The following is a 20,904-nucleotide window of genomic DNA, read 5'->3' on the forward strand; positions in this document are numbered from 1 at the left end:
TCCTCCTCCTCCTCCTCCTCCTCCTCTTCTTTTCTTCCTCTTCCCCTTTCCTCTTCTTCCTCTTCTTCCTCCTCCTACTCTCCTGTTCTTCATTCTTCTTCATCTTCTTCATCTTCCTCCTCCTTCTCCCTCTTATCCCCTCCTTCTTTTTCTTCATGTAATAGTTCCAAATGCTGCTACTTATATGTGCATGAGTGTAAGGACATCCACTGTAGTACTGACAACTTGCAAGATACCAAAACCCTAAAGACAACCAACTTCATATCACCCCAGCAGTCAACACCTTTTTGTTCTCATCACTCTTGGAATTTTATCTGGCTTGATCTTGTTTAAGTGTAATGTGAGGAATCACAGCCTTCCTGGGATCTCAGCTACCACAGACCTCTCTTGTCCACAGACATGGCTCTGCAGCATCCCTTCACCTCTGGTTCTCACAGCTATTCTGCTGTTTTCTGCTTGATCTTCTTGTAGCCTTAGACAGTTGGATATGGTGTAAATGTCTACTTAAGGCTAAAATCTCCACTATCAAATGTTCTCTGTACATGTTTGACCAAATACGAGACACTGTATTAACCTCTTCCCACTGAAAAAGAAACTTTTCTGATGAAGGCACAGTGCTACTGCGTTGTGGGTATAAGGGTAAATATCTGAAGGTAGTTTGGTACAATGTACACTTAACAATGTAATAGTAGAAGGTCATCCCCATTGCACTATTACCTCCCAGCCACAGGTTGTTGGACAGTTTTGTAGTACCTGGCATGAGCTCTGACCTCAGTACCAGGAATTAAATAGAAGCAAAAACAATGTATTATCTTATAATATTTGTGTCAATTATATTACTATTGTTTCTATCTAGGAATCCAGTGACTAAGAAATGTAAGAGTCGCCTTGCTCAGCCAGCACACGAGATGGTTTCTCTTGCAGTAGATGGAGATGAGGAATCCCACAGTTACACAATGTGCAAACACTGAGATATTTTGGAACATATACCTTTTTTGCTTGTTCATTTTCCTAGGTATCACAAACAGTAGAATCAGAACCAGCTTTTCTCCTTTATCAGTTCAGCATTCACCTAGTCTGCAAAGACAGAATACACTGGGGAACAGACCTACATTCTAGGCTAAGTTTCCAAATGCTAAAGAATTACAAGGTGAATAAGCACACAAGAAAGTTGAATAAATGCACAAAACAGAGATGTTTAAAAATATAGTTCTCCCCAAATTCGTATGTTTCTAAGTTAATACTATCAAACATGCTCTGACAAATTATCTGAAAACATTTTCACAAATAACGTCTGAGAATTATTCCACAGGAAATGATGAACCAGAGTGTAACACATTTCAAGTTCTATAACTTTGTAGCTTGAAATATAAATGATCCTATCTGCAATTGACATCTACTTGCAAAGAAAAATTAGTTTGTCCCATGAAATTTTGCAGGAAATACTAATCCCACTTAAGATATACCACATACCAAACACAACACAACACAACACAAACCAAACAGTATTATGTAGACTTTTTGTCTCAGATTGTTTTCTTTGGCCATTTTGTCTTGTTTGTCTTTGCTTGTTTATTATGGTTTCTGGTTTTGTGTTTTTGTTGGTTTGTGTGTGTCTTTCTATTCTCCTTTCTTTTTTTGTTTTTCCTCCCTCCTTCCCCATCTCTTTCTTTTTCGTTTTTTTCTTTCTTTGCCTGTTTGTTTTCTAAAGCGAGGAAGAAGGAAATGCTGTCGAATTGGATGGGTAGGGAGGATCTGAAAGCAATTGGGTGAGGGAAAGCATGATAAGAATATAGTGTGTGAAAATCTGTTTTTAATTAAAAATGTGAGAGACCAATACCAAAAGTACTCTTTTGTGACTTTGCCAAAATCAAAGCCAAATTTAAAATTAAGGGAAACAGTAAAACTATCCTTTATTTCCTTTTAAGTTAAGGTTTACAAAACTTTTAATTGACAAAATTTTGTTTATCACATACAACATAGCATTTTAAGATATGCAAACAGTGATATGATTTAATCAAGTTCACTATTAATTATTAGGTCTATCTTGATACTAATAATTTGAAGTAAGAATCCTTTACATTTGCTCTCTGTAGTTTTGCTGTTCAGAATATATAGTTATCTGCTGTTGCCACAATGGCATATGATGGATCTTGTATTGTAATTATAGTCTTTATTAGTACATGATGTTCTTTGAGAATGTCACAGATGCATATGCTGCATTGAGATGACTGTCCCTACCCCTTCCCACTAACATCCCTTTCTTCCGTCTCTTCATCCCTAAGAATCGCTTTCCCATATTTAGCATGTTTTGATTTTATGCCCCATTGAGTTTACTCTGGATCTTATGTGTGACTATGTTTAAGAACTCTCCACTGATGCTCCAAAATGTATTGTGTGTATGGTGTCGTAATATCAAAATATGTGCCCTGTCTCTTCTGAGCTCTAGTATCTGCCACCCTACCTTTACGAGAGTTTGGAACAATTTGTATGTTTTTACAAAGATAAATTTCCCTCACTACAGTTATATTAAAAAGTCTTTTAGAATAAGTTAGTGCTTATAGAATGCACCAAATTTAAAAACAATTTGTTGAGTACAAGTAAAAGTAGATGTGTCTCTTTATTTAATCTATCTATCTATCTTTCTATCTATCCATCTATCTATCTATCTATCTATCTATCTATCTATCTATCTATCTATCGATACATACACACAAATATATACATACACACACATACACACACACACATACACACACACATATATGTGATATATATATCAGTATTCATACTCTAAAATTGGAAATTTTTTACAAAGATCTAGTTACATGTGATGTATGTTTTGAAAATGTTTCTTGGGTAATTTCTTTTTGTTTTTGTTTTTTAAATTTATTTCATTAGATATTTTCTTCATTTACATTTCAAATGCTATCCCGAATATCTCCTATACCTTCCCCCCCCCACTTGGGTAATTTCTTAAAGCAAGTTGTATCCTATTTACTTAGGGACACATAGCTTTTTGGTGGGTTTTATGTGATTTATGTGTATCTCAGTGTTCCTGTCCACTCACTCGCCTTTCTTGAGCAAGCTTTCTCACGCCTTAGCATTTGCAATCTTAGCCTAGCATGTTGGTCTGCTCCAGGTAGATTCTGTCTTGCCACACTAGGCTATAGTGATGAAGGGGAGATGCTGGTTCTGATTCTATTTTCCATAAAAACTAGAAAAAAATGAACAATCCAAAAACCAGTTTGAATTATGTTTCCACTTTTGACATTTTGTTGAGTATGTAAAATGTCATTATTTTGTTTTTTTTTCTGAAATAATATCACCTATTATAAATTATATTTTCTACGGAATATTATACTTTAAAGTACTAAGCCTTCTTTAACAACATCAGCTACTCTGTCCATAGGGTCTTATCCAAGCTCAGGTTGGATTCTCAAGTTATTCAAGTATCTGCCCTCAGAAACCTGGAACAGTACTGAAGATCACCTTTTATAGGATCTGATAGTTTGTAATGCACATCTTTCTTCTATTTTGCAGCCCTTTCATATTTCCCCCAACCTTCAACAAAACTATTAACAAAGAATGTGAAGCAGAGCAAAGGCTCTGTTACTCCAATTTACTAACCAGGAAAGGGGACAGTGAGTGGGATGTAAAGTAAGTAAGTAAACATTAACAATAATAATAATAATAATAATAATAATAATGATAAAATAAATGCAAAGAAAAGCAAAAAACAAAGATTTGTTCACAAAGATAGTACCCATCAACATTAATGTCAGGTAAACTGTGTATTACATCTTACATATTTTGTGAGGATATCTACACTTGGTTATGATACTCACAGAGCAGAATGGCCAGCCTTATTATGAAGGTTAAAACACCCTAACCTCTTTCTTGATCTTAACAATATTTCTTATTTTTGTTTCATACATGGAGCTCACATCAGTTCTGCTGTTGGTAGCATGCCCGATTCGTCCCATGGTTTTTTTCAGCATGCCTTTATATTTTGCCGACAGATATTCCACATGACCTATGACCTGGCCAGTGCTGTGGTGAGGATCTTCAACCTCATCGGTATGATGCTACTTCTGTGTCACTGGGATGGCTGCCTTCAGTTTCTGGTCCCCCTGCTGCAGGACTTCCCACCAGATTGCTGGGTTTCTCTAAATGAAATGGTTGTAAGTAACTCATGTGGTTTATTTTCTAAATTTGCAATATTGTTCTCAAGACTTCAAACTACTTCTGCTAGAGTGGTCTGCTTTTATAAAGACTTTTCTTCCATGGATGTGAAATTAGATGAACCATACTTATATAACCAGAGGTTATTCTTGTATCCCTGGGAATATATGAGTTGCAACATCCAGTTTTATACTTTTTACTTTTAATACTGAGATATACTTTATTGGCCTGACATAAACACACATACTTATGTATACAATAACCATACAAATCTTTTCATGTTTGTAAATTAGGTATGAATGAAGTTCAATGAAATTTCAGTATATTTTGTTGTTAGAGCAAGTAAAATTAATGTGAAAGATAAATTTTAATCTTCATTTTATAATATATATAAATATTTTTATATGAAAATTGGATTTTATTTAACCAACTAGATTAATATAAATGTAAGATGCATTGATATGAGATCTGATATCATTTGGATATGACATTTATTTCATTCACATCTGCTTAAATATCTCATTCCAAGAGAGAAAGCTTTCTTTAAAACCTTTCTTTAAATCATGTATCCATCACCTGGTTGGTAGGCAGTCATAAAATTTATAGTAACCTCTCTCACCCATATGCATTCATGGATGCATACACTTTATGTATAAGTTTTTTGATCTTTCACCAAAATCTATATTCAAAAAAGTTTTTTTTTACCTTTGTCTCCTGTGCTATCCTAGTCTGCTTGTGATGTTATAGTAGAATACCAGACTGGAAAGTTTATAAAACAGAGGAATTGATTTCTCATGATTCGGGAGTCTGCAGAGTTCAAGACCAAGTCACTTCCGTGTTCAGGCTCCAGTTGTAAAATGACACTTTGTGTCTGAATCTCCTGAATAGAAAGAAATAATTTTCACATGGCAGAAGGTTGAAGACAACTTTTTTTTCTGTCTTAATGACACCCAACTTCCATTAGTGTCCATCTGCCAACCTTATACAGTCTTGAGTTAAGTTTCTAAAAGGTAATTTTCAGAAAACACATTAGAACCACAGATGGCAGCTCAGAAAATATCTCACACATGAATTTCTTTCAACCTACTGTTCAGCACCAAAGCTTCCCCAAGATATAATTTGCAAAACACAAGAAAACCAAGAAGGAAGACCAACTTGTGGATATTTCATTCCTCCTTAGAATAGGGAACAAATTACCCATGAAAGGAGTTACAGAGACAAAGTTTGGAGCTAAGATGAAAGGATGAACTATCCAGAGACTACTCCACCTGGGGATCCATCAGCCACCAAACACAGACACAATTGCACATGCCAGCAAGATTTTGCTGAAGGGACCCTGATATAGTGGCCTCTTGTGAGGCTATGCCAGTGCCTGGCAAACACAGAAGTGGATGCTCACAGTCAGATATCAGATGGAACACAGGGCGCCCAATGGAGGAGCTAAAGAAAGTACCCAAGGAGATGAAGGGGTCTGCAACCCTATAGGTGGAAGAACAATAGGAACTAACCAGTACCCCCAGAGCTTGTGTCTCTAGCTGCATATGTAGCAGATGATGGCCTATTTGGGAAGAGGCCCCTTGGTCTTGCAAACTTTATATGTCCCAGTACAGGGGAATGACAGGGCCAAGAATTGGGAGTGGGTGGGTAGGGGAGCAGGGCCGGAGAGTATGGGGAACTTTCAGGATAGCATTTGAAATGTAAATAAAGAAAATATCTAAGAGAGAGAGAGAGAGAGAGAGAGAGAGAGAGAGAGAGAGAGAGAGAGAGAGAGAGAGAGAGAGAGAGAGAGAGAGAGAGAGAGAGAGAGAGAGAGAGAGAGAGAGAGAGAAGCTTCCTGGCAGTTCATAAAGAACAATGCAAGGAATCTGTATGGCTTGGAGCACGTTTCAAATCTGCGATGTTTCCTGTCCCTTTGCTTACCTTGGAGGAAACAACATAAATGGCAAAGACAGGGTTGAGGACACTATCTAGGAGGGCAAGAAGCGGCACTCTGTCATCAGGTTGCTGATGGGGCGAAGAGTGCAAAGATGAGAACTGTGATCTCAGAAGTGACTCATTGCTGGCATACATGCAATACTTCATTTGGCAAATGATTATTATTTTATAATTTTCAAGTTATATTACAGAAAAATTGCCATCATTGAAAAGGCAAAGTAACTCTTTTCAAGTAGATACAAAAATGCCACTGATTGTATATTATTGATAGATATGTTATGTATCTACTTGTAAGCATAGTTTTAGTTTTGTCAGTAAAATTTTAATGTATTTAGTACTTTTCTTTAATCATGACTGCATATAATTGTGTATGTCAGAGAGAGAGAGACAGAGAAAGAGAGAGAGAGAGAGAGACAGAGAGACAGAGAGAGACAGAGAGACAGAGACAGAGAGAGACAGAGACAGAGACAGAGAGAGACAGAAACACAGAGAGAGACTCTGTGAATTGGTGCACATTGTGCTGTGTTTATTGTTTTTAAAGCCTCAATCTTCATTATCTTCTCTTGTTATACAAAATTATTGTTGAAAGCTGCAAATCACTTCTTGGTCTCTTTTTCTTTTTCTTTAAAAAAACTAGAATTTTCAGAAATTATGTGAATCATCTTTTACATGGATAGAATGGATTGTCATAGGTATAGTTCATTTGTAGCTGACTATGTCTATTCCAATGCACACTAGAATATCTTTAAACAAGACTATATAGATCATTTTTTATGGACGAAGTGTTTATTCAGAGTGATAGAGTCTGTCATTGTGGGCAAGACATAGATCACAGGGACATGGATCACAGGAGCAAGAAGATGGCAGACTCCATTTACATCCATGCTTCAGAAGCTCAGTAAACAGAAAGCATGGTTAGGATGTAGCCTCTCAAAGCCCACGATCAATGTTTGCTTCCTATAGCAAGGGTCAATTTCTAAAGTTTCTACAACTTCCCCAAGCAGTGCCACCAACAGGGGACCACAAGATTAAATGCATGAACCTATTGGGGAGAATTTCTCACTTATATCACCCCAAACCTGTATTTACTCTTCCATATTCACACTATTGTCTCCCAAGTAATTTTTCCTCCCTTCTACATAGATCAGTTAAGAATGATGATTGGAAAGAATCCTTAATGTGAAACAAAAACTCCTCTAAATTCAGTGTTTGATATTCAATACTTACAAAATAAAACTGTCCATCTGATTCTTTTTCAATTTGTGGAAAAATAAAATTTTAAGGTAAAAACTTTGAGAATGGAAATCAAGTCTTATATAAGACACAAGATAACTATTTTTATATTAAGCTAACTACATGTATCTCATTAAGTATTATTAAGAACTGCATACATATTAAAATTTTGATTTATATCTTTCTATCTACACATCCAGTTAGCTAGTTATTGCCATAAAAACCTATGATTAGAGATTCCTGTTACAGTCTTTGACTAGAAATTTGATGTTAACACCATAACTAGACTATAGTTTTGCTCACTGTGTTAGTAATTGTTTTAATAGAATCATTGTTATGGTAACTTTTCCAATTTATATTTTGTTCCATAAAAATAAACCTAACACTCATTTGTTTGCTCATAAATTTACAAATTTTTAAAGTAATTTTAAGCATTATGTTGAAGGAACCAATAAAAGAACTTAGTGGACTCCTTAAGTGAAGAGAAAGGACACCCTGACTTGGGAGATGCAGCAAGAACAGGTTTTCATCCTGCTCAGCATTTGTAACATTTGCTTGTTTCCATTTAAGAAGTGAATTTGAATTACAAAATTCCTTCTGAATTAAGATATTAGTTTTGACAGATAATTAATGTCTAAGAAAATGTGTTACATTTCTATGACATCCTGTGGTTTGCTTGCTTTTATAAATCACTGAGAATACACTAATTTATTATAAAGTGGTTAAGGGCAATAGCATTGGATTCAGTTACAAATATAAAATATTAATTTAGGAACATGACAAGAGAAGACCATAGTATAATTTAAATTTCACATTAATTACCTTTTTCTAAAATATTTTCACATTGTATGAAATGTCATCATGACATAAATATTTTCCAGCATAATATGTTCTTTAGAACATGCTCTTCCATGATCAAGACTATCAGATTTCACTTGGGCAGCCCATATCTTCTACCTATAGGCTTTCAGATGAATGGTTACATGTTGGTTATCTTGCCAAATCCTCTAATGTAAGCATATTATGACTCTAGAATGTTTTGAATACTTCATAGATTTACTTTTCTGACTGGAATATGAAATACCAAAAAGTGTTTACTAACTACTAACCATATGGTTAGCTTGTAGGCATGATATGAAAATAATACATTTAATCCAATGTGGCTAAATGACATGGTCAATGATATACAACATTTTCATAAACGTAAAATGGAAAACACATTAGAAACTTGAGGCCCACAACACAAGCTTTTGATGAATCATGCCCTAGAAAAACTAATCACTTCACAGCAGTATATTTAATGGAGGAGGTTACTTGGTTGAGGGAAACATTCTAAATCAAGTATATTAATTACAATGTGTCTGTTTTATTATGTTGTTAGTATTTGACTTAAAATTCATTTAGTATGTTAAATGAGATTATTATTAGTAAGCTAAGCATATGAGGTTATTGTTTTATTGAATGATTTCCTTTTTATTGCAAATAGATTTTTTTTGCATGTGATGTCCCTAATAATGGTTTCTCTTCCCTCTGCTCTCCCACTTGCTCCTCACCTCTCCTCCCATCCAGATCCATCCCCTTTCTGTGTTTCATTAGAAGAGCAATAGGCAGTCTGGAGAGATGGCTCAGCCATAAAGGGCTAGGCTCACAAACAAAAATATGAGAATAAGAGGCTTCTAAGGGAGCCTTACAATATAATTAATATATAAATAGTTATAATATAATTAGTATAATATAATAATCTATAAAGTAAAGCAAACACTAACACATCAGAATTGGACAAGACAAGCAAACACAAGAATAAACCAAGAGAGGGCATAAGAAATATTCGCATACTCAGGAATCCCATAGAAATCCTAAGCTGGAAGTCATAAACTTATCACTTACTGTATGCTAAAAAGAGAGAAGAAAAACAAAACAAAACAAAAACAAAAAACAAATTAACTAACAAAAATTAAAATTTTAAAAATAGTTAGAGCCATGACGCAACATTATGAGACAAAAAACCTCCAAAGATACTGCTGAGTTCAAGTTTTTGTTGGGCCTCTACTTCAGGGCATGTCAACTATATTCAAGAGTAGTTTGTCTCTCAAAGGATAATTGATTGAATGAAAATAAAATTTTAATTTACATTGATTATCTGTTGGAAACTGTGTCTATGTTAGGACTAGGGGTATGTGTACTTATCATTTATCACTAGGACTCTGTTGGGTGCAGCCCCATCTAGAACAATATTGCCTCGGTCTCTGCGAGTTCATCTGTGAGTGGATCCTATTTATTTAGAGAGTCTTGGTTTCGTGTTGTTGTTTTGCTTGTTTGCTTATTCATTTTACATCCTGATAAATTGCTGTTCCCCCTCCTGGTCACTCCCTCCCACAATCCCACTCTCTCTTCCCCTCTCTTTCTTCTGTGAGAGGGTGGGGCACCTCCTGAGTATCTTGACATTCTGGCACATCATGTCTTTGTGGGCCTGCGTGCATGCATCCTCTACTACTGAAGCCAGACAAAGCAGCCAGGCTAGAACATAACCCACCAACATGCAATGATTTTTGGGAGAATCCTGCTTCAGTTGTTCAGGACCCACATGAAGACTGAGCTACACATCTGCTACAGATGCGCAGAGGGCCTAGGAACTTGTTTGTTTGTTTGTTTTGTTTTGTTTTGGTGTCCTCTATCTCCTCTCGTACTTACAGTATTTCTGCCTCCACTGCATTACTGTTCCCTGAGCCCTCCTAGGAAGGATTTAGTGGACACATCCCAGTTAGAGTTTGTGCGTTCCAAGATCTCTTACTCTCTAGATAATATCTCGCTGTGGACCAGAATTTGTGTCCATCTGCTACAAGGGGACACTTCTCTGATGCTGGCTGAGCAAGAAACTGATCTATAAGTATAGCAGAATATCATCAGTAGTCATTTTATACATTTTTTTTTAGAACATCAGTATTTTTTTTTTCTCCCTAGGTTCTTGGGCTATCTTGTCTCAGGTTCTTGGCCACCCAAACAGTGTCATGTTATAAGTTCCATATTGTTGAATGAGCTTTATGCCAAATCAATGCCAAATCAAACATTAGCTGGTTACTCCAATGAAACCTGTACCACTATTGTACTATCATACCTTCTAGGCAGGACAATGTGATAGATCACAGGGTTTGGTAACGGGCAGAGTTCTCCTTAAATGATGAGTTGTATAGGGATTGTCTTCAGCAATTGTGCCTTGCTGTCGATTGGTGGAGTGGAATCTATAGTCTTGACAATAACCTGGGCTGTTTGAGGGATCCCATGAGAACACGTTCACCAACAACTCAAGTAGATGTAAATCAATATGGTAACATGATATGATTAGCTGGGGTCCTGTCTTTCCCACTATTTGACCATATCATTTATGCTGCCTCCATAAATGTATATACTTTAGGGCACTTCTACTGTATTAAGTTCCCGTTTGACCCCCTCAAATGCTCCTTAATTTCAGCTGTCTTTCTGTATCCCCTCTCTAATCTTGTTCTTCTCCCCCTCTCTCCATTTAATCCTCATGTTCCAGTTACCACCATCTATCCACAACTACCTATCTTATTTCACGTGCCAAAAGAGATGTATCTGCACCCCCTATCCCCACCTCCCATGATTCCTTATACAATACCTAATCTCTGTGGTCTCTGAATTGTGAATTGGCTACCACTGACTTAACAGCTAATATCTGCATATAAGCAAATGAAAATTCATAAATTTTCTCTCTGAGTCTGGTTTACCTCCCTTAGGATGATTTTTTTTCTTCTAGCTCAATCCACTTACCTGTGAATCTCATGATTTCATTTTTTAATGGTTGAGTAACTCCAGTATGTAAATGTATCATATTTTCTTCATCCCTTCTTCTGTTGAGGAACATCTAGATTGGCTCTCAACTTAATGAGGTCCCATTTATTAATTATTGATTTTAGTTCCTGTGCTAATGGCACTATGTTCAGAAAATACTTTGCTGTGCCAATGAGTTCAAGGTTATTTCCCATTTTCCCTTCTAGCATGTTCAGTGTAGAAAGTAAATGGTTTTATGTCGAGAGCTTTGAACCATTTGAACATGACTTTTGTGCAGGGTGATATGCATGAATTTATTTGGATGCATCTATGTGTAAGTGTCCAGTTTGACCAGCACCATTTAAGGAAGATACTTTTTTTTTTAGTGTATATTACTGGTTTCTTTATCAAAATTAGGTATCCATAGATATGTGGACTTACATCTGGTTCCTCAATTTTTTTTTCTATTTACTGGCATTTCTGTTTTGTTTTGTTGTTGTTGTTGTTGTTGTTGTTTTGTTTTTTGACAATACCATGCTGTTTTTATTACCATAACTCTGTAATACAACTTGAGGTCAAGAATAATGTTACCTCTGCAGTACAGATCTTTTATTATCCTGGGTTGTTTCAGTTACATTTATGGTATGTGTGTGTGTATGTGTGTGTGTGTGTGTGTGTGTGTGTGTGTGTATGTGTGTGTGTGTGCATGTATGTGTGTTTTCATACAAAGCAGAGAATTATTGTGTTTGGTAAGGTGGCCATTTTTACTATGTTACTGATACATGAGCATGGGAGGACTTCCCATGTCCTGATATCTTCTTTAATTTATTTTTCAAGGTCTTGAAGTTTTATCATATAAGATTTTTACTTGATGGTTAGAGTTACCTCAAGATAGTATAAATCATCTATGGCTATTGTGAAAGCCATTTCTCTTTCTTCTTGCTCAGTCTGTTCATCATTTGTGTGTAGTAGGGCTACTGATTTCTGCGAGTTAATTTTTTATCCATCTAATTTATAAAATGAAATGATTTTCTAGTTTCTCATTTGTTTTTGAGTACTAATGACTTCAAATTAAATTATGAACAATCACAAATATCACAGTATAATTTTAGTTTCTGTAACTCTACTCTTCAGCTTATAATCTATAGATCACATTATTGGCATTAAATGGATACATCACAAATTCTTTCCCAACCCTTCATACAATGCTCAGGAATTAGTACTTGATCAAGGAAGTAACTGGGATTCCTTTGAAATATATCTGTAAAACAGCTATTCTAATAGGATTGTCTACTGTCTTTGCTTTTGCAGCTTCTGTATCCATTTGTTCTTTAGACATTACCAAGTTTTTGACAATAAATATAATATATCCCATATTATAGATGTCCAAATAAATGTGCTTTTGGGATTTTTGCTTAAAAAAATTTTTGTTTGGTTATGAAATATTAGCACTGTCTATGAAGAATAATGTGTGAACTAACAACACTAAGGTAATCTGCTTATAGAGATATAAAAAAATCTGCCAATATATAATTATTATTACATAAAAACATGAAATATTCTTCCAATATATAATTAGTAAATATAAATTTCTAATACATATCACATTAGTGTATCCTGATATCATAATATAACATATATTAAATTATATATTATATACCCACACATATATATTATATATGAATTTTAATTGGAAACTCAAGCTACTATTCAGTTTTACTTTCATTCAAGACAGTATAGAAGGCATTCGCCCAAATAGGCACACACCCTTCCAATTCCTTCCTGTTAAAAGAAATGACATATGTGCTATATGCTGTGTAAGCCTTTGTCAATTTTCAGTTCCGTGTTCAACCATTGAACACTGATGTACCATTCTTAACTTATCAGAGGCTTGTTTTAATTTGTAACTATAAAACTTAGTAGAGATGCATAGGGGAAACACCAGCAGAACAAATTATAGAGACGACCATTGCAGAACAATTTCTCTTCTAAACATCTCTATGATTCAAGATATATCACTCATTTTCCTGCACTTGGGTCCTCTATGATCTGAGTCTGTATTAGCAGTTCTCTTTCTGGACAATGCACTGAGGTCATTCTTATGCTAGATTTTAGGTACCAAGTACACAGTGAAGAATAAAACTAAGTCTATATCCACATTTGTCCCATTGCTCCAGCAAGCATTCCTTCATATATCTTTCCCCTTGGTGCTGAGAAATACACAATGTTAAATAAACTATAAGCTTTACTCTGAGAGAATTTATAATCCAAGGCAACTGAAAGGCCTGCACACCTATTGTTAAAATTAATCTAAATTGAGATTGTATGAACTACCCTCAAGACCCCTGAGCATGGATCAAGTGTTATAGAATAGTGTGCCTGACTTTTGTTGACCAAGCTGAGTATCCTTGGAAATTAAGACATTTGCACTGTCTCTTCAAGCCTTGCTTAACAACTCATACAGTGCTTTTTCCCCTAATCGCCCAGTGATATGTCAGTGGTGGCCCTGAATCTTGGATACATTAAGGTGTAAGGTTGGAAAGAGTATAAACCAAAGGACCACACAGTAGTAAAGAACTCATTTCAACTATTGTCATCTGGCTTTTTTAGAGTGACCTCAAAAATAGAGAATCTCAAGTTTTCTAAATTAACTCTAGCTTCCAATCTACAATAATAATAAAAAAAAATTAGGGACCGCATATGAACAATGCTGTTACATTTTCTTATAAGTAAATAGTTTGAGAGGACAAAAGCAAGATATATTCATAAGTGAATTTATCATGGAAACCTAGGATGATTATATTATCTACTGATGACAGACTAAAACATTTTTAAGTATCATGTCCATTCAAGTACTTATATAATGACTGTCTCCAATAATGTAACTAAACTAATAGACTTAAGGAAAGATGCCAAGGTAATGTAACTAGGAATTGAAGGAAAACATTTGTCCTCTCTTGGGGTTGAGTAATAGACTTTATATTTCAATTTCTCTGTATTAGAATTGTATTATTACAGTAGTATTGACTTTTTTCCAAAATAGAAAGTACTGTCATAACAGAGTTTTCGAAAATGGCCTAACAAAAGGTTAGTAATTTGCTGACAAATCATTGTAGCTCTACTGAAAAAAAAATGCATTCATAGCCAATATGAACTTATAATAATAAAGTAGGTCAGCAGCCTGCTGAGTGCTATGATTTCTGTTTGCCATCTTCTTTCTGTCCATTAGGAAAGTCTGTCTGGTTAACACTCCTTGTTCAACAAAAACGTGGCATCTCTCAAAAGCAAAAGTGTTTCTAAACAACTTTCTTCCTTCTTATATATGAATTATTTTATGGGGATGAGCATATTGGAACAAATTCTAATGTCCCGTTTTGTTTGCAAATTAAATTTGAATTACATAAACCTTAGGTTGAATTACAGCTCTTTAATACAGAAGAATTTGACTTTGATTCTACTAAGTTATTTTAGAAACATATGACCACAGGGAAGGACTTGTAGTGTACTTGTTAGGGTACGTGGGTAGCATGCATTAACTCCTGTGTTCAGACCTTGGTTTGGATTTCCAGCATCACATGAAATTGGGTGTGGTGGTTCAGATGTTTAATCTAAGAACTCAAGAGATAAAAGCAGGAAGAGACCCTGATATAGCGGTCTCTTGTGAGGCTATGCCAATGCCTGGCAAACACAGAAGTGGATGCTCACAGTCAGCTATTGGATGGAAAACAGGGTCCCCAATGGAGGAGCTAGAGAAAGTACCCAAGGAGCTGAACGGGTCTGCAACCCTGTAGGTGCAACAACAATATGAACTAACCAGTACCCACAGAGCTCGTGTCTCTAGCTGCATATGTAGTAGAAGATGGCCTAGTCGGCCATCATTGGGAAGAGAGGCCCCTAGGTCTTACAAACTTTATATGCCCCAGTATAGGGGAATGCCAGGGCCAAGAAGTGGGAGTGGGTGGGTAGGGGAGCATATGTTTGGTTATGAAAATCACAGAAGGAAAATTTGGGCATCTGCCACGTTAAATTTGTGCTTCCCCCAAAACACACATCAATGAAATGCAATGCATTCTCTACTGGCACCACTTTTGTGGCCACACTATGAAGTGAAGAAAAAGATATCTCAATATGCCATTGAATCAGATGTCAACTATAATGTCTACTATAAAATCTGTTAAGATAATTGATATGTAACTTATATTGTCTGAACCTTTGTGATTGTAATGTTAATCTCAAATATATTTTGCAAAGGTCCCTTAGAACACAACAGAAATGGGAAAAGATTCAATTCTGGGTCATGGACACTTCCTTTTCATGAAAAAAAACAAAACAAAGCAAAACAAATATGAGTTCTTAGACTGGATGTTTGAGGAATCATGGCAGTCTACTCTGACCAAAATCTTAAAAAGGAAAAAAAAAAAAAAGGGTTGTTTAAGGTTAAATGGTCAGACCCTGATATCGAGCATGCCAGTGCTTTGAACATATACCTGAGTAGCATCACAGAAAAGGAGATGGATGTTTGCACTTTGGAATATATTAGATTCAGCTACCAGTTCTCTTCTCTAGACCAGTAGTATGGCCTTGGGCAGTTTGCCTAATTATTGATGCCTTGATATCCTCTTTTAAATATGGAAAATACTAATTCATAATGTAAGTATTATATTTTAGTAATATATATATATATATATATATATATATATATATATATAATTTATAATGAATATTTTTATTTTTTAGTTTGGGTTTGAAATTACTCGTCTATAAATTGATATAGAATATTCTTATTTAAAATAGATGATGATAGCTTTTTTAATGAATTATTCATTTTTTGCTATGACCAAGTACACTGGCAAGGTCCCTGTTTGTGAGCTCTACAGCCTCAGTAATAGTGTCTGGCCTTGGGACCTCCCTTTGAGCTTGATCCCATTTTGACCTGTCGCTGGACCTTCTTTTCCTCAGGCACCTCTCCATTTCCATCCCTGTAATTCTTTAGGACAAGGAGAATTAGGTGTCAGAGTTGTGACTGTAGGATGGCAACCCCATCCCTCACTTGATGTTCTGTCTTCCTGCTGGAGGTGGGCTCTATAAGTTCCCTCTCCCTACTGTTGGGCATTTCATCTAAAGTCCCTCCTCCCTTTGAATCCTGAGAGTCTCTCACCTCCCAGGTCTCTGGTGCATTCTAGAAGGTCCCCCCAACCTCCTATCTCCTGAAGTTGCCTGTTTCCATTCTTTCTTCTGGCCCTCAGGCTTCAGTCTATTATCCTCACCCAATACCAGATCAAGTTCCCCTCCCTTCCCCAATCTCCCGCCTTGCACTTTCCCTCCAGGGTCCCTCCCTCCATCCCCACTTGTGATAGCTTTCTTCTCTCTACCAAGTGGAACTGAGGAGTCCTCAGTTGGGCATTTCAGTTGGTTGACCTTTTTGAGTTCTATGGACTGTATCTTGGGTATTTTGTACTTTTTTTTGTTGGTTAACATCCTCATAAAAGCAGAGGGAAGTAGAATGTGATATGGTCTTTCCAAGAGGGAGGAAAACCAGGAAAGGGGATGACATTTGAAATGAAAATAAAGAAAATATCCAATAATTTTTAAAAAGAGATTTGTTTTCACTATTCTGTGTTTTTTGTCTCTCTAGATGAATTTGAGAACTGCTCTTTCCATGGCTTTGAAGAATTGTGTTGGGATTTTGATGTGGATTGCATTGAATCTATAGATTGCCTGTGGTAGGATGGCCATTTTTACTATGTTAATTCTGCCAGTCCATGACCATGGGAGATCTCTCCATTTTCTGAGATCGTCTTCAATTTCTTTCTTGAGAGACTTGAAGTTATTGTCATATGGGTCTTTCATATAGGTTTGGTTAGAGTTACTCCAAGATATTTTATATTATTTGTGGCTATTGTGAAGGGAGTTGTTTCCCTAATTTATTTCTCAGTCTGTTTATCATTTCTATGAAGGAAGGTTACTGATTTATTTGAGTTAATTTTATATCCAGCCACTTTTCTGAAGTTGTTTATCAGCTGAAGTTCTCTGATAGAATTTTTGGGGTCGCATATGTATACTATCATCTGCAAACAGTGATACCTTTATTTTCTCTTTACCAATTTGTATCCCCTTGATCTCCTTTTGTTGTCTTATTGTTCTAGCTAACACTTCTAGTACTACTGGATTGAATAGATATGGGGAAAGTGGATATCTTCATGACTGCTCTCCAAAAGACCCAACAAGCAGCTGAAAGAGTCAGATGCAGATATTTGAACCCAACCAATGGACAGAAGCAGCTGACCCTTGTTGTTAAATAAGGGAAGGCTGAAAGAAGCTGAGGAGAGGGGCTATCCTATAGGATGACCCCCGAGATCTCTCAAACATTGGACCCTGGCAAAAAACAACTTAAGAGAGAAGAGATATATATTTGATAGAAAAAAATTCCTAGACATAGTAAATTACAATGGAGGACTTGAGACGCCAGAACTTGGAAGCAGTTAAATTGCATTCAAAGTCAAAAATCAGAGTGTGTTGCATGAAAAATGGAAATCTTTCATGCTTGGGAAATTCTCTTAAATTTGACCCTCTGTGGGAAGTAAAATAATCCCCCTCTTTTTAATGTTACTTTTCTTAGACTATTTCATCACAGCAACAGGAAATGAAATTAAGATACGTGGGGATCAAGCTCAGTGAGGAGAGTGCTTGTCTAGTGCACGTAAGACTCTGGATTCTGTCCCCAGCACCTCATAAAACTTGTCATGCTGGCACATGTCTGCAGACCCAGCACTGTGGAAAAGGAGACATGAGATTCAGAAATTCAAGGTCACTTTTAATTACATAGTTTGAGTTAAATCTGGGATCATGACAGCTGTGTGTGTGTGTCTGTGTGTGCGTGTGCATGTGCGTGTGCGTGTGTGTGTGTTGATGATTTGGATAGCTAGGACTAGAAGCTAACATCCTATATACAAGGAATAAGAAGTGAAGAAAGACATACAAAAAGTAAGTGTATATCGTATAAACCTAGGGAAAAAATTCTATATAAGTTCAGTGCAAAACTGCTTTTACTTGCTGCCGTCTGCAGAATATTAAACAAATGTCCTGAGGCCACAAAGATACCTGGTAGGGACATTTCGAATAAGAGAAAAACTAGTGCTGTTTGCTAAGAGAAGAATCCAGAATTGCATAACTCTCCTCCAGGGAACCCCACAATTGTGATGAGAGCAGAATGTAAGTAGGATACATTCCATCTTGCTTAATATTGTCTTCTGTAGAGGTGAAATTGTTAAACCGAATTTATGGGTACATCTTTAGGAAATTGTACTCATAAATCAGTACTTTGATATTACAAATGAGATCAGTCTGTTTGCGCATGTGCACTATGCCCTAAAATAGTGATAGGTTAGAGAAGAGATGGTAGGGTATTCCCAGAGAGTTTTACAGAAACCACAAACATTTTAGAATTGTGTCCAGGGTATATGAAAATGGTTTACACAGAGAGTGAATCAAGACGTAGCAAATTACAACTTGGGATATTCGATTCATAAAAGAAATTGTTTCAGAGAATTTCTGTGTAGTCAGAACAAGCACTGACTATAAAAAGCAAGTTATAGCATATGATAATGGTCTCCTTTTATTTTACATAAAGGGATGTGTATAAGATATAATGGGAGAACTTGTTGAAAATGTGTGTGTGTGTGTGTATGTATGTATGTATGTATGTATATAAAATTATTACCTTTGTGTATAGGGATCAAAGAACTGAGTAGGGTAAAATTTGATTATCACCTTACCCCATCCCAATCTAAACTTTGATAAGATTGTCAAAAGGAAAGACAAAGGGATATGCACATCATTTTGTCTTTAAATTTGAGAAGCTTTTGATCTATTGTTGATAAGCTGACTTCAGTTATCAAAGGCACAGCTAACTCAAAGCAGAAAGAAAATATACTCAATTGCAGAGTTATATTTAATGAGGCCTTGTGATGGGAGAGGAAAAAAAGCTGAGTCTAACCAAATGGACTTTCCTTTGGTAACCAGAACATTGTTGGAACACATTAGAAGAGGAAGGGGAAGATGAAGATGAGAATTCCACAGCTTGTGCTAAAGGCATGATGACTTAGGGTTTTTATAGCTGCAGTTTTAATATATACCAGTAATTGTAATATTGGTTGTCAAATGGGAAATTTGAGTTAAGGTTTAGAAGAAATAAGCACTAAAGAACTATTTTTTAATCAGGCAAACATATTGTATTCTTTCTGATATTAAAACACTTACTGATTTTATATTTCTATTCTTGAAATGATACCTTCAAAAGTAATTCCAGGCTTAAGTCCACTCGTATGCAGGATAAATTATACATTCTGATATAGATGATTAACTTTGTGCTTCAAGAACTGGATTTCTCAGGCTGGTGAGATGGCTCAGTGGGTAAGAGCACCCGATTGCTCTTCCGAAGGTCCTGAGTTCAAATCCCAGCAACCACATGGTGGCTCACAACCATCTGTAATGAGATCTGACTCCCTCTTCTGGAATGTCTGAAGATAGCTACAGTATACTTAATTATAATAAATAAATAAATAAATCTTTTAAAAAAAAAGAACTAGATTTCTCAATAATCTAATCTTATTCTTTGTCAGCATATTTAGAAATTAAGAAAAATATGTATGTATTGATGTATGTATGTATGTATTCTATGTTCATAAAAAGAAAAGGGACCATTACAGGAGAAAGATTTTTGGGAGGGTATCAGAAAGGTGTGAAGAAGAAATGGACTACATGAGACATGAAGAAGCCAGGGGAATGGACAAAAGCATTGTGGGGAGAGGTAATTAATAAATTTACATACATTGATGCCACAATCTAACGCATTATTTTGCATGTAAATTTTTAATAGTAAATTTAAAATGAAAGTATTAAAGCACATTACTGTGTTATAAAATATATGAGTTGTAACATGCAGTATGAAATGAAAAATATTATTTTTAGAGATTGTTTTATTAAAAATATTTTTCATATGTTATATTCTGATTATGGTTTCCCTCTCACAACTCCTCCAAGTTCTTCATGATTTCTTCTCCTACCCAGATCTACACTCTTTCTATCATTAGCACCTAAATTATAACAACAACACCAATAATAATAGTAATATGATAAAACAAAACAAACAAAAGATGTGCGGTATTTCTCTATGAATTTCATCTTATGCTCTTGATGGATTCAGTATTTGGGTTACTTTGTAATAGATCACGTTGATGTAATCTTAACAGAAAACCTTTGAATCATGTGGCTCTCCTGAAATATATATATATATATATATATATATATATATATATATATATATATACATTTTATAAGTATTTATTGTTTCTTCTTCTCTATGAGTGACAAGAAAAATATCATTGATGTAATAAAAATATCTTCCTAGATTTAATTAATCACAAATTAGTTTCTGTTAGGAATATAATGGGTGAAAAACTGAACTATTTTTTTAATTTATAAGAGAAAGTTACTATGGCATGTTTCACAATTGATTGCATTACAGATAACTTCAACTTGTGTAGGTATATTACACCTACTACTTTTATTAAACAAAACTGTGTTACAAATTATTTTCCTAAAAATGAATATCTCCTCTTAATGTTATTAAAATGTAATAAAGATGTTAGTTCTTTCCTAAGACTAGTTTAATCCCTTTTGCTTGCATTTGTGAGTGAGTGTGTGTGTGTGTGTGTGTGTGTGTGTGTAGTGACATTTACTTGACAGTTCCAAAACAAAGTG

At 35.4% G+C, this 20,904-nt stretch overlaps 1 protein-coding gene across 1 annotated transcript in view; it reads left to right on the forward strand.

Annotated features, from left to right (window-relative positions):
- Positions 1-20,904, forward strand: part of Hcn1 (hyperpolarization activated cyclic nucleotide gated potassium channel 1) — a 356,122-nt gene that overhangs the window by 202,780 nt on the left and 132,438 nt on the right. Inside the window, exon 3 of the mRNA XM_021208583.2 lies at positions 4,023-4,184. Within this exon, the coding sequence (XP_021064242.1) occupies positions 4,023-4,184 (162 nt within the window). The remainder of the gene's footprint in view (positions 1-4,022; positions 4,185-20,904) is intronic.

This window comes from Mus pahari, chromosome 11 (assembly GCF_900095145.1).
Source record: "Mus pahari chromosome 11, PAHARI_EIJ_v1.1, whole genome shotgun sequence".
Lineage (NCBI taxonomy): Eukaryota > Metazoa > Chordata > Mammalia > Rodentia > Muridae > Mus > Mus pahari.